Source organism: Pongo abelii, chromosome 2, assembly GCF_028885655.2.
Source record: "Pongo abelii isolate AG06213 chromosome 2, NHGRI_mPonAbe1-v2.0_pri, whole genome shotgun sequence".
In the NCBI taxonomy this organism is placed as follows: Eukaryota; Metazoa; Chordata; class Mammalia; order Primates; family Hominidae; genus Pongo; species Pongo abelii.
Genome location: NC_085928.1, coordinates 13,590,052 through 13,604,467, shown reverse-complemented (window position 1 = coordinate 13,604,467; position 14,416 = coordinate 13,590,052). Strand labels below are relative to the sequence as shown.

Here is a 14,416-nt window from a genome sequence, read left to right as displayed (position 1 = left end):
AAAACAGGAGTAATTTTACTCAATGTATAGTAGTTTCCTTCTCTGAATTGTTCCCTGGTAGAAATAAATCAGAGAATCATTCTCCTTGGATGACTTACAGGGACCATCGGAAAGTCTCCCTTGGAGCAAATATGATGTGCACATCAGAGGGCCCTGCAGCCAGGGTTAGAGTCTCCACCCCTTCTCTCAGTCCTTTCTGTTGCTTCAGAGGGATGGCTCCTTTGATGGCGACAGAAGTGAGGAGCTGCAGACTAAGATGATAGAGAGCTTCCCCAGTTGATCCCTAGATTCAACACAGTCTCAATCAAATCCCAGCAAGTTTTTTTTTTTTGTAGAAATTAATACATTGATTCTAAGATTTATATGGAAATAAAATGCAAATGCAAAGAATACAAATGCAAAGAAACTAGAACAGCCAAAACAATTTTGAAAAGGAAAAACAAACTTGGATAAGTCACACGGCCTGATTTAAGAACTTATTCTAAAGCAGCAGGGATCAAGACAGAATCATATTTGGTATAAGAATAAACACAATGAGACAGAATACTTGTTATAGAAATAGATCCACATATATACAGTCAGTTGATTTTTGACAAAAAAGTTCAATGAGTGAAGGAAAGTCTTTTCAGCAAAGGATGCTGGACAACTGAATATCCATATGGAAACAAATGAAGCTTAATTCCTGTCTAATATTATACACAAATGTTAATTTGAGATGGATCAAGATGGTGAAGGACACTGGAGTAAGAGTCAAGAAATTTTACCCTGAAGTGACTTTGCCGAAGGTTACTTTACCCCTCTGGATTTCTGTTTCCTGTCTTGTTAAAGTATTTATACCTAATAATCTTCTCATTTCTTCTAACTCCCAAATTGTTTGCTTCTAAGTTCAGTCCTATCATGGGACAGATCTCAAGCACTCTTTTTCTTAAAGTTTTTGCGTGTCTGTAAGCTGTTTTATCTCAAAACATGAGCTGCCTGCACGTTTCAGGCCTTGCAGAAAGAAAGGTGTGATGCTAGAGATGGGACTAGAGAAGTCACCTCGAGTTCGGTGACAGATCTTCTCATGACATGAGAAGCATGTCTGGCTATGAGAGTGTTCTTCCTGGGACAGCTTTCAGCACATCTTTCAGTTCAGTTCATAACTCAATGAATGCCCTATCCAAAGACATCTTTCATCTGGCTGGGCACGGAGGCTCACGCCTATAATCCCAGCACTTTGGGAGGCCAAGGCAGGTGGATCACTTGAGGTCAGGAGTTCAAAACCAGCCTGACCAACATGGTGAAACCCTCTCTCTACTAAAAATACAAAAATTAGCTGGATGTGGTGGTGGGTGCCTGTAATCCCAGCTACTCAGGAGCCTGAGGCAGGAGAATCACTTGAACCTGGGAGGCAGCGGTTGCATTGAGCCGAGATTGCACCACTGCACTCCAGCCTCGGTGAAAAAGCTAGACTCCGTCTCAAAAAAAAAAAAAAAAAAAAAAAGACATCTTTCATCAAAAGACTTTCTCAGAGAAGGCCAAAGATAGTCATAGCAGTTCTTCCCTACTGCCATATCCAAACAAGTAATCAGTCTATTGAAGGAAATCCAATCATTCCTAAAGTCTATTGAAGGAAATCCAGTATCCATGGGGTGTTTGTTCCAGGACCCCTCACAGATACGTACATTCTCCCATGTAATTTAAATCATCTCTGGATTACTTATAATGCCTAAGTATTATAGTAAATAGTTGTTATACGCCATTGTTTTTATTTGTATTATTTTTTATTGCTGTACTTTTTAACTAAGTATTTTCAATCCATAGTTGGTTGAATCATGGATGTAGAACCCACAGATATGGAAGGATGGCTGTATAGGTATATGAGTTTCAATTTTCTGCATCCTCCTCCAGGCCCTGATACTAGGCTGCCTTGGGTTTTCCACTATGCGACCCAGGCTGAATTTCCCTCCAAACTCCCTTCAAAATGCTTAGCATGGCCTCTCAGCATCTTTAGAACTAAAAAGCTTCTTAACTGTCTTTTAGGTTAACCCAAATTTGTTAGCCCTCTACAGGAAATGTGTATTTTGTAATAGAGGTCCTGGAGATGTCATGTCTTATGGTGGGATTTTTGAGACATTTTTCCCCAGGGGAGGAAAAAGATGACGTTCATTTATGGCCTGTAAACCATACAACATAGGCAACTTCCTCCTTTCTCTCTGCTTGAGGCTCCTTACTATGGGACAAGTACAGATGGTCGGATAAGTCAAGTATCTTCTCCAAACCTCATTTCCTGTTCTACCTAATTTATAGTTATTGTGAGATTATAACAATATAATGTGTAAAAACACTGAAACTCCAAAGATACTAGACTGTCTTACTTTCTTACTTTACCTACTATTCCTAGGTAATGTTATCAACTCCTATAAAAAGATGATTCCAAAATCTGTATCTCCAGTCATCATGTCTCCCAGGTTTCAGACACAGGACTGTCACTGCCTCCTGGATTTCTCTTAGATGTCTCAGAGGCATTAAACTTCTAATGGAAAATGTCATATGTGTAGGCTTCTATAGGCTGAAGTTCCTCAGAGAATACTTCCTGAATAATTAATTTACTGATTCTTTTCTTCCATGATTCACTAGGTGTGTAGTGTCCTGGAGAGCTTAGAGCAAGAATACCGGAGAGATGAGGACTGGTGTGGTGGACGAGATAAGCTGGGGCCAGCGGCAGAGATCGACCATGTCATTCCCCTCATCAGCAAACATTTGGAACAAAAGGAGGCCTTTCTTAAGGTCAGAGCACATTGTCATGCAAGGGCTCAGACTCCTGGCCTTGGCCGCCTTGTTCTTTCATCCTCTTTCTCTTTCTCTTTTCTTTCTTTCTCTTTCTCTCTCTTTCTCTTTCCCTTTCTCCTCCTCCTTCTTCTCCTTCTCTCTCTCTCTCTCTCTCTCTCTCTCACACACACACACACACACACACACACACACACAGCTTCAAACATGCTTCCCAGCCCCTCTTTTTTTCTAACCTCTTCCCTAAAGGGGTAAGGGAGTGTAATGATGTTGACTGGTGAATTTCAAAGGGTGAAAAGTTACGTTTCCAACATTTATTTCTCTCTTAGCACTTTTTGAATACTTAGGTGATCAGGATACACTGTTAATACTACTGCGATCTTCAGATATCCCAGTATCCCGTGGATGTTGTTAACTGAGAAAAAGACATGCTTTCATTCAGTTGTGTTTGGCTAATTAAATTATTTTTGATAGTAATATCAAAAAGATATAAGCTTAGATATAAAACATGATTAAAATATTTTATAAATGGAAGATGCAAAAATTGGGGTAAGAATTAAAGAAATGAATTTGGATGCCCTATTTATTTATCAATCTAGCAATTACCAGTTACCAACACACATGACACTGTTCATTCTTCTGTATTAAGAGGGAAATGCCTTATTCCGAGTATTCTGCTAGAGCCCTGCCTTCTGAGGTAGGAAGCACAGGCCTGCTCTGCACAGACTGTCAGCTGGTGTGAGAAGTCCTTGTGAGCCTCCTTCCCCAGCCTTTGATCTTCTCCTCTGATCGCCTCTCCTCTGTGTTCAAGCTCATCTAAAGGCTCCATTTGCTCTCAGATTTCTTGCTTTCATGTTCTGCTTCCTCTCAGGTTTCTGGGAATAGAAGAGACAATTTTTATACCCTGACATGTTGCCATTGATTTTATTCAATTCTGTAACTAACTGCCTTTCTTTTATTAGGGATTTTCTCTACTTGACTACCACTTTGAGCTTCATTTTTATTTTTTTTAAGCTGGCCTCTCCCTGCCCTCCTCCTTTCTATCTGGTATCCACACCTATATGGGTCAGAACCTCTAGGAATCAGCTCTTACTAATAAGACTAAACAGAAATTCTTCTGTGCAGAGCTTATGATGATTTTTTAAAGTTTTCCCTATAACAAAGCAAATTTTAAAATGGAACAATTTAAGTAGAGCATATAAAAATCTCAAACAGAAGTATAAATATATTTCTTCATAAAATTAAAAGAAAATGTTTCTATTGAAGACAGAAATAGAAAACCCTCTGGTCTGATGTTTTCCATATATCCCTGAAACCATAGTGAGAAGCTCCCTGTCACTGTGGGAATGATATGCCCAGTAAATAGAATATTGAGCTCTTTATTTGTATTCATTAGGTGATCCACTTGAAACTCCTTAAGCTGAGACCACCATCAAGCTGTTTTATTCAGGAGCCTCTGTGTTCATGGACACACCAGCAGGCGTTTGTGTACCAGATATTCCAGATGCCTTTGTTGCTAATTTTTTATATAACCAGAAAATTATAAAATTTTATAATTGTTTCTATTAATTATATAATAATTTTTAATTATATTATTTGTAGGATCAGAGAGGAAGTATAAGATTCTAAAATTTTACATTTCAGGGTGTGTAGAAGAAAGAAATTTCAAAGAAAAATGAAATAAAATTTCAGTTTTATCTAGAGATAATTTAATTCTGAAAACTATGGATTAAAAATTAGTATGCTAATATTTATTACTTTACAACCAGAAAAAAAACCTGCTTTGTAGAGAAATCCAGAAAATACTAGGCTTGAGAGGAACAAGAAATACTGTCAGTCATCCTAGATCCTAGATCTGTGTTGCTTCCTGGCTCCTGCCCTTTCTGGGCTCCAGTCTTGTCCATCAGCACAACAAGGAGATGTGATCAGCCCTCTCTCTGCCACCCACAGCTAATATGAGTCGTAAAGGGGGTAGGTAATATAACAGCTGTTAGTCCTTTATGTAGACTGGCATTCTTCAACAATAGAATGCTTATTAGTGATATTTAGATGAGGGGGACTTGATGGGCAAATAAGTCTGAAAAATGTCGGTAATTTCCATTTAGATTTGGAATGTAGGGTTAATAGATGTGTTTACCAAATTTACTTGCTCAGGTCTAAGTCACACTGATTTTCAAGTGGGTTTATGTTTCCTGAGCTTACACCAGTGGTCATGTAAGAGGCATTCTGGTGGCTGAGGAAAAGTAGGCTGAGAGTGAATATTAGTAATGCCTGGTCAACATAGAAGGAGACAAGGGGTGGTTCATTTCTGATTTTTATCTGAGATGGAATGGGCAGAGACACAAGGAGTAATTCTTCACTTGACAAAAGGAAAGCTCAGAAGGGTGAGCTCCATAAATTGGAATTGGAGTCTCCATGAGCCAGTGGTGACTTCCAGAGCTCTGCTCCTTCTAGATTCCTTCAGAGTTCTTGAGCCTCCTAAAAAGTACAAGGAGGAGCCAGGTGCCATGGCTCATGCCTGTAATCCTAGCACTTTGGGAGGCCAAGGTGGCCAGATTGCTTGAGCCCAGTAGTTTGAGACCAGCCTGGGCAACATAGTGAGACCTCATCTTTACAAAAAATGCACAGTTACCTAGGTGTGGTGGTGGGCGCCTGTAGTCCCAGCTACTCAGGAGGCTGAGATGGAAGGACTGCTTGAGCCTGAGAGGTGGAGACTGCAGTGAGCTATGATCATGCCACTGCACTGCAGCCTAGGCAACAGAGTGAGACTCTGTCTCAAAAAAGAAAAAAAAAAAGCAAAAGAAAATATAGAAGGAAGGAGGGTATGCCTTCTCCATTGTCTTGGATTCCATACACCTGCTGGGACAGGGGCCTCACAGCTTTGTCTTTCTCAGGCCTGCACCCTGGCTCGGCGGAATGCTGAGGTGTTTCTCAAGTACATCCACAGGAACAACGTCAGCATGCCCAGTGTTGCCAGCCATACTCGGGGACCCGAGCAACAAGTGAAAGGTCAGTGAGAGACCTGCCCAGCCACCAGTCACTTTAGCGACAGCCCCTCCTGAAATATACCATGTACCCAGTTTTCACACAATCTCAAATTTCCTGCTGCTCCTCCTTAGAAATGAAAATGTATGATGTGGGATGGTGTGGGCAGTAATGATTCATGGTCAATTTTTAAACATGCATCAAGATCTGGAAGGCAAAAACAAGGATAAAATTTCCCCAAGTATTTTCATTTGTCTTAGAGTCTGGACAGCACTGCCTAGTGGAATTTTCTGAAATAATGGAAATTGCCTGTATCTACGCTGTGCAATACAGCAGCTATTGAGCACTTGAAATATGGCTAGTGCAACTGAGGAACTAAATTTTAACGTTTATTTAATATAAACTAATTTAAATGTAAATTACTGATTTTGGCTCCTGGTTAATATATTGAACAGCACAAGACTAGGGTGTCTTATAGCCTAGGAACAGAATGTGGACTGAGAATCCTAAAACCAAATGCTGACCCTGGATTTGTCACTGATTGATTAAGCCTTTTAAAACTTTAGTTTCTTATTTAAAATGAGGGGAGCATCTAGACTCTTGCTACTCAAATTGTAGTTCCCAGACCAGCCACATTGACATCCCTGGGAGAGTGTAGGAAACATAGAATCTCAGGTCACACCCAAACCGACTGAGTCAGAAACTGCATTTTGGCACTTTGGGAGGCTGAAATGGGAGGGTTGCTTGAGGCCAGGAGTTCAAGACCAGCTTGGGCAACATAGTGAGACCCCATCTCTACAAAAAATTAAAAAATTAGCCAGGTATGGTGGCATGCCTATAGCTCTAGTTACTCAGGAGGCTGAGATGGAAGGATCATTTGAGCCCAAGAGCTGGAGGCTGCAGTGAGCCATGTTTGCACCATTGTACTCCAGCCTGGGCAATAGAGTGAGACCCTGTCTCAAAAAAAAAAAAGAAAAAAAGAACAAAGAACCTGCATTTTGGCAAAACTGCCCAATTCTACCAACCAGGTGATTTGTGTGTTCATAAAATTTAGATAAGTGCTATTCTACATAATCTTTAATATCTCTGAATTCTAGAAAGTCTATGATAATAAATACATAACTTTTAAAAATTGCCTATTATCTGACCATGTGAAACTTAAATCATTATCTGTGGAATTATTCTGACCATGCAGAAATTAGCCTTTGAGTGAGTGAAGAGTTTAACAAATGTCATCTTGCCAAGGCAGAAAAATATAACTCTGGAGCCCGAAGCTAGGGATGGAACCCAAGCCGACTTGGAGTGAGGAATGGGGTATGGGCTTGGAGACACCATGGACAGGGTCGGGTGTGTGGTCTGCTTAAGAAGAGCTTCCCTTTTTGCTCAGATAGCTCAAGAGTTGGAGAGAACAGAGGCCACTGGAAAGAATGGAATCAAAGTTCCCTACAGAGAGGAGGGAGCAGAGTTTCTCTTCCAAATGTGCTATTCTATTTGTGGTCAGGGGACCTGTGGGTAGCTGGTATTATGTCACTTCTTCTAGCACATTTGAAAGCATATGTTCTGGCTTCCAAATGTAGATGGGAGCTTGGGTGAGGCCAGCTGCCTACTGAGAGACCACATATCCCACCTACACCTCTGCGTGCTGAAGAATTAACAGGCACCCAGAGACAGTGGGAAATGCCTACATCTTCTTGGAGGCAAGACCAGGTTGTTGCCCATGTGAAAGCTTTCAAGAAGAGGGGGGAAAATAATCCTGAAACTCTTTATGATTTCTGCCGGATCTGGGTTGATTCCCTCAGCCACACCATAGAGGGAGCTTCAATGAGCAAAACTCTGGCTAGGGAACATAAAGACTAAAAGAAATGGGTTTCTACTCCTTCCTTGCCCAATTGAAGCTTCCACCTGAGCAGGGACCTACAATCCCTTATATATCAGTTTCCTTTTCACCTACTACCTAGACTCAAAGCCAGTGCCATATATTTTTGGCTTTTTTATGCTGCTGGTTGTTATATGGCTGCATAATAACCAAGAAATTCAATGATATCCAACTGTAAGCATATGTTGTTGAAGTGGCTGTGCATTGGCTGAGGAGCAGCATCTCAGCTGGGCTCAGCAGTGCAGTTGTGCTTCAGTCTGCAAGTCTAGCTAGCTTGGCTCCTTCACTCCAGGTAAGATCTTGTTTGCTCCACGTGTATTTATTCTGGGACCTGGGTCGAAGGGGCAGCAGTTACCCAGGAGAATTTCCTATAGTGGTGATAGCAGAGGTACAAGAAGCAAAGTCAAGTCTGCAAGTACGTTTCAAGGCCCTGCTTGTGTTTTATCTGTTAACAACTCATTTGCCAAAGCACGTTATGTGGCCAAGCCAGAGATCAGTTGGGGAGTGAGAAACTGCACTTGCCTCTTTGGGAAGGAATCAAAAAGTTACATGATAAAAGCTTAGATACAGGGAAGGGTGAATGATTGGACCCAAAAAAGGCTGAGCACAGTGGCTCACGCCTGTAATCCTAGCACTTTGGGAGACTGAGGAAGGAGGATCACTTGAGCTCAGGAGTTTGAGACCAGCCTGGGCAACATAATGAGACCTCCATCTCTACAAAAAAATAAATGTTTACAAATTGACTGGGTGTGGTGGCGTGTGCCTATAGTTTCAGCTACTCAGGTGGCTGAAGTGGGAGGATCACTTGAGCCCGGGAGGTTGAGGCTGCAATGAGCTATGACTGCACTCCATCTTGGGTGACAGAGCCAGACCCTGTCAAAAAAAAAAAAAAAAAAAAGAAAGAAAAAGAGAAAGAAAGAGAGAGAAGGAAACAAAGCACTTAGCCTAAAAGATAAAGAACAGATTCTGTCCTCAGAAAGCCAAACTTGGCTGGGGAGGTGAGAATGAAGGAGTATGAAAAGCACATAAAATCAACAAAAACTTCTCAGTGCAAGCACTTCACTTTGGGTTGTGCCATCTTCATAAAGCATAGAAAGTTGTACTTTATAGGCTTAGTAATATGGGAGACCAAGGTGACTAACAACTCAGGCACTGAAGTCAGATGTGGCCCGAATCTGACCTCTGCCCTTTCCTATCTGAACAACCCTGAGCTAGTTACCTTCCCTCTGCTTTCTCAAAAGCTTTCTCTAAACCTCAGTTTTCTCATCTGTATAATGGAGATAATAGTGGTGCATGCATTATGGGGTATTATAAAAATGAGTGTCTTCCACATACTGAGTATGTGATAAATATTATTCATATGGTTATTATTGTATATTTTGTTAATATCTAATATGGCAACAGGAAGCAGGAGGAAGACATAATAAAATAAATTTGATTGCTTCCAGCATAGAACATACTATTTAAAATGCTTAAGACATCTATCCATGTACCCAGCTATTCCTGAAACAACAGAAAATTTAGAGAGGGAAATAGCATGGACTGAATACCTAACCATGGCTCACTTGCTTTGCTATATGCCTTGTATATACACTCATTTAACATCACTTTTAGCTTTTCTTATGATCACATCCAAAACAACATGGGCCCAGAGACAACATGAAGACATAATTCCAACACAGCTTCCCTATGACCACTATTTAGAAGTGTTTAAATTGAGGCTGTGCCGTTAAAGTGCTGTGTGCACAACCTCTTGTGCAGGTCCAAGAACATGGCTCATGATGTGGGTTGTCAAGCCAGTGACACCAGCCCTCATTCCACTGTAAATCTTCTGCCTCTCTTCTAATGAGTCCTTAAGAATGACTGAGATTCCTGTCAAGGTCCACCCATGCTCATTAGACTCTGGGGGCCAATTGAATTAGTTGCTTCCTAAGATTTCTTAGAACCAAGGACTAATTTTGCTATAAAGAGAATCGGGGTCATTTGTAAGTCACTGGTGTTATATTCTTCCCACCTTAGTTGATGGAACTCTCGTAATGGGCTCTCCCGCTAGACTCCTCGACCTTGCTCCTTTCTAGGAAATCCTTTCTGTATCCAGCCTTTGCTCCCTTTCTTCTGATGCTGGATTAGTCTCGTGGGGATGCTTGAAATCACGGTCATGGTCACCTGGCACCTGGGCCGTGGGGCTGAAGGGGTTGGTTGGATTTGCTCAGAGCCCCTTGTGACCATCATGCATCTCTTCTGCCCACAGCCATCCTGAGTGAGCTCCTGCAGAGGGAGAATCGCGTGCTGCATTTCTGGACCTTGAAGAAGCGGCGGTTAGACCAGTGCCAGCAATATGTGGTGTTCGAGCGCAGCGCTAAGCAGGTTGTCCAAAGCTTTCCCTGGCGCTATCTCAGTTCTGGGGAGCGTACAGAGGCCCATCACCAAGGCTTAGTCCAGAAGAGGGCCACAGCAGCAAATTGGGGATGGGAGTGGGGAATAAAGAAGAAAGAAAGCAGGTTGTCACCTGTCAGCAATTCAGCATTTACCAAGCTCTCTGTTTTGAGTTTGGTACCAGGAGATGTGAGGAAATGCTAGGTCACCCACTATGCCCCTAATTCATGGATGATATTGGGCCTGGCCTAGAAGAGTCCTCAGTCTACTGGGGGAGACCCTCTCTTTGCTGGTAAATGTTCCAAAGCAAGGGAGGGCTCATTCATAAAAAAACAACTCCAGAGCTACATACCAATCAAATTGTCAGTGTTTCCTGGGTCCATTAAGTTGTCCCAGCAATAACCGTCATTGTAGTATGGCATGTTTTCCTACTGACAGCTGCCTTTTGGGGGACTGGATGAGTTGTTTCCTCCCACAGGCGCTTGACTGGATCCAAGAAACAGGTGAATTTTACCTCTCAACACATACCTCCACTGGAGAGACCACAGAGGAGACTCAGGAACTGCTGAAAGAATATGGGGAATTCAGGGTGCCTGCCAAGGTAGGAAACATCCCAGAGCCTCCCCCAAATCCACCCAGAACTCTCCATTCTGGCCAATTTCACATTATGGAAGCAAAGCCAGCTTCTGTAAGCAAAAATACCTGGCTACAGTGGCAAGAGGGGAAGCATGTAAATGTCCTAAAGGATTGTCTCTAGAAACCTGAATACCCAAAGAATTGCAGCTGCTGGATAGAGCAGCTGTATGCAGGAAGTCAACTGCTATATACTGTGCTTCCAGATACTCATCTTCATGCTCCAGGTTCTGGAATCTGCTGTATTCTTTCAGACCAAATCAGGGAAAAGGGTGTATTCATGTAAAAATGTCACATGTGCATGTGAACACTGCAGATATCCACATATTCTTGCAATTTGAGTGGCTTGGGAAGTCCACCTTCTTAGAAGGGGCAGTGACTATATATGGGTACACAAAACAGGTGAATTTCTCCTTTTCTGAGCTATCTCCATCTGGGCTCAAACCTGCTCATGAGCTAGGCTGGGTCTCTGGGGAGCAAAATGTGCAAGGATGTACATACCAATTCATACCAAGATTGTGGGGAATGCTATAATAGAAGGAAACCTGATTTTCATCTGTTTTCACAGCCAGGATTTGATCTGAGGATGCTTGGGTTTGAATGAAAATCTGATCTGTCTCAAGTTCCTCTTTGTAACGTCCTCATCTCTCACACGGGGCTCCTTGCCACATAGAAGCCTTTGTTGGCATCACTTCCACACATAACATACGCTCTTCCCAGGTTGAGAGATGCTCTTGTTGGGGTCAAGGTGGGAAACATCCTATCCGGAGATCCCTCTGACACTATAAGGAATGTTCCTCTGGTTTGGTGTGACAAAATTAGGCCCTTAGCCTCATTCCTGAGCTGATATTTCAGAAGTGGTTATCCACTCTATGAATCTTTTCCTATGAACTCTCAATATTGGGGAGCCTCTCCCTGCATCCTTGTGAGCTTTGGGCCTTTTTGTCTAATGCAAAAAGCTATGAGCACAGATAAGAGACTCATTTCAATACCAGTAAAAGCAAACAGCAAAAAGAAGGTGGCAGATGCACAGAACCCTATTCAAATCCAAATTAAAATGGCTTGTGAATTAACAAGTTGGCTTTATCCGCCCTTCTCCAAATAGGGCTGATAATGAGCCATTAACAGGCTGAATAGTATGAGATCCATTGGTGTTCCTATCTGCATAGGGTGGATCACAGCAGATACCCAGAACTTCATAGGATCAAAATCTTTCCATAATCAAAGTGGAAATGTGAAGAATTATTCAGTCAATCTTATTCATCCTACCTTTGTAACTGTCTTCGTATATTTCTCCTCTTTTTCATTCACATAGCTACTACCCTAAGCTGTAGTAGCTTCCTAATTTGATTGCATGCCTTTGGCCTTTCCTTCCTTCCAATCCACCCTGTCCTTTATTGCTATTCATCTTTAAAATGCTACTTTGGTCACATAACCACCCGGATCAAGAACTTTAATGATTTTCCAATGCCTTTAGGATAATGCTCCACAACTCTACAGCTGTGCCACCCTACCTCCCCAGTTTTATCTTCAATTATTATTTTATGCAGGGTTTATGCTCCAGCTGAATGGATGTATTCTCTTAGCCTCTGAGAGATACATCATATACTTTTTTGTCTATGTGCCTTTTTCATACATTTCTCTGCCTGGAATACCCTTCCCTTCCCTCTAGTTTGTACTTTTTAAGAGGAGCCCCTCCTTTCCACTCTAGAGCCTCCTCCTCTATGATCCTTCCCACATACCAGGATATGATCCAGCTCATCCCTGCACTACGGCCTTTGTGTGTATAACCCTTCACCTGGCACAGACCATCTCTCCTCCAGTAATCTATGCAATGTTATCGCCTATATAAGCCAACAGGATACTTAAAGACAAGAACCACACTATTCATCCTGAGTTCCCTAGGTTACCTAACTGCATTTTACACATTCAAAAGAGGCTACAACCATTCAAGACCATAAAGAAAAAAGGAAGTTTGAGTAGATTCACCCCCTCCTCATTTATATTTAATATGAATCTTCTACTTTGACTGTCTATGTTCTCTGTCCCTCCCGACGTAAATATCATGTTCCAAATCTCAGGGTTATTCATATTAGAATATCTACAGGATAACAAACCCAGTTGAGGAGCTTCTGATTAGAGGCAGCAGCCTCCTGCCCCACCCTAATCCCACCTTCTAGAGGTAAACCTCTTCTAATCAGTTGTCTTTGATTATAATCTTTATAACCAATAAAATGAATTTGAAATGGAAACCAAACTGACCTTTAGCCACAAGAGAATACATATGGTGGCCCTTATGGTTGAATAGGGCAATGGAGTACATTGAATTTAATAATACTTTGGTCCAAAGGAACAGACCAAGTAGAAGAACCACTGGATATAGAAAGATACTTTCTATGTAAAAGCTTAGAAATATAAGAATAAAAATGAAATAAAAAGTTTGAATGAGGAAAAAAGGAAAACGTCATTTTCATGTTGTGGTAGGCCTATAGACAGTCCATTAAAAGAATAGAAATGGTATTTTCCTATTATGGGTTTCAAAATGTATAAGGGGTCAAGGCACACAGCGATGGGGAAGCTTAGTCATCATGACATTTGAAAGAACTCCATTTCTTCTAAAAGCAAAACTTTTTAAAGATTATTTTGTTTTTCATTTTTTACAAATTCCATGGTTTTTACTATATTCACAAAGTTGTGCAAACATTGCCACTGTTTCGTTCCAGAACATTTTCATTACCCTAGAAAGAAACCACATGCCCATTAGCAGTCACTCTGCATTCCCTACTCTCCTCAACCCCTGGCAACTACTCATCTGCTTTCAGTCTCTATGGGTTTGCCTGTTTGGGCATTTCACATAAATGGAATCATACAATATGAGATCTTCTGTGACTGGCTTACTTCCCCTAGCCTAATGCTTTCAGGATTCATCCATGCTATTCGCATGTATCAATCCTTTTTTCCTATTTATTGCTAAATAGCATGCCATTTCATTGATATACCACTTTTTGTTTACTATTCATCAGTTGATGGACATTTCGGTTGTTTCTGGCTTTTGGCTGTTATGAATAATGCTGCTAGAAACCTTTGTATTCAAGTTTTGGCGTGAACAGATGTTTCAGTTCCCTTATGTGCATACCTGGGAGTGGAATGGTTGGGTTATATGGAGTTCTACTATGTTTAACTTTTTGAGGAACTGCTAAACTATTTTTCAAAGTAGGTATACCATTTTGTACTCTCACTAGCAATTTGTGAGGGTTCCAGTTTCTCCACATCCTCACCAACACTTGTTACTGTGTCTTCTTATATAGCCATCCTAGAGGGTGTGGAGTGGTATTCATTGTGGGCTTTGATTTGCATTTTCCAATGACTAATAATGTTAAGAACATACTTTTTTAAGCTGGTAATTTCATCTCTGAAAATGAAAGAAGCCTTGAAATAAACTGGACTTAATTCATCTTGACAAAAGAAAATTAAGCAGTAATGAAAGCAACTGGAGACTTAGCTGAACTAAACTATGTTTTCCTGAGATTCAGATAGCAAGGAAAGGGAACACTGGGGTTGTCAGATGGTACTTTAGACCGAGAGAGGTAGAATCTAAACAGTTCAGATAAAAGATAGGCATGATTCTATTTCTGAGACTCTTTTTTTTTTTTTTTTTTTGAGATGGAGTTTCACTCTTGTCGCCTAGACTGGAGTGCAGTCATGTGATCTCAGCTCACTGCAACCTCCACCTCCTAGGTTCAAGTGATTCTCCTGCCTCAGCATCCCATGTAGCTG

General features: G+C 41.3%; 1 protein-coding gene across 20 annotated transcripts in view; it reads left to right on the top strand.

Annotated features, from left to right (window-relative positions):
* The window catches only part of KALRN (kalirin RhoGEF kinase), a 687,608-nt gene that overhangs the window by 401,577 nt on the left and 271,615 nt on the right, over window positions 1-14,416 (top strand). For all 20 annotated transcript variants that reach the window (XM_054551360.2, XM_054551365.2, XM_054551362.2 and 17 more), the window contains exons 18-21: window positions 2,620-2,769; window positions 5,664-5,778; window positions 9,882-9,997; window positions 10,485-10,607. In XM_054551360.2, coding sequence (XP_054407335.2) covers window positions 2,620-2,769; window positions 5,664-5,778; window positions 9,882-9,997; window positions 10,485-10,607 — 504 coding nt within the window. The remainder of the gene's footprint in view (window positions 1-2,619; window positions 2,770-5,663; window positions 5,779-9,881; window positions 9,998-10,484; window positions 10,608-14,416) is intronic.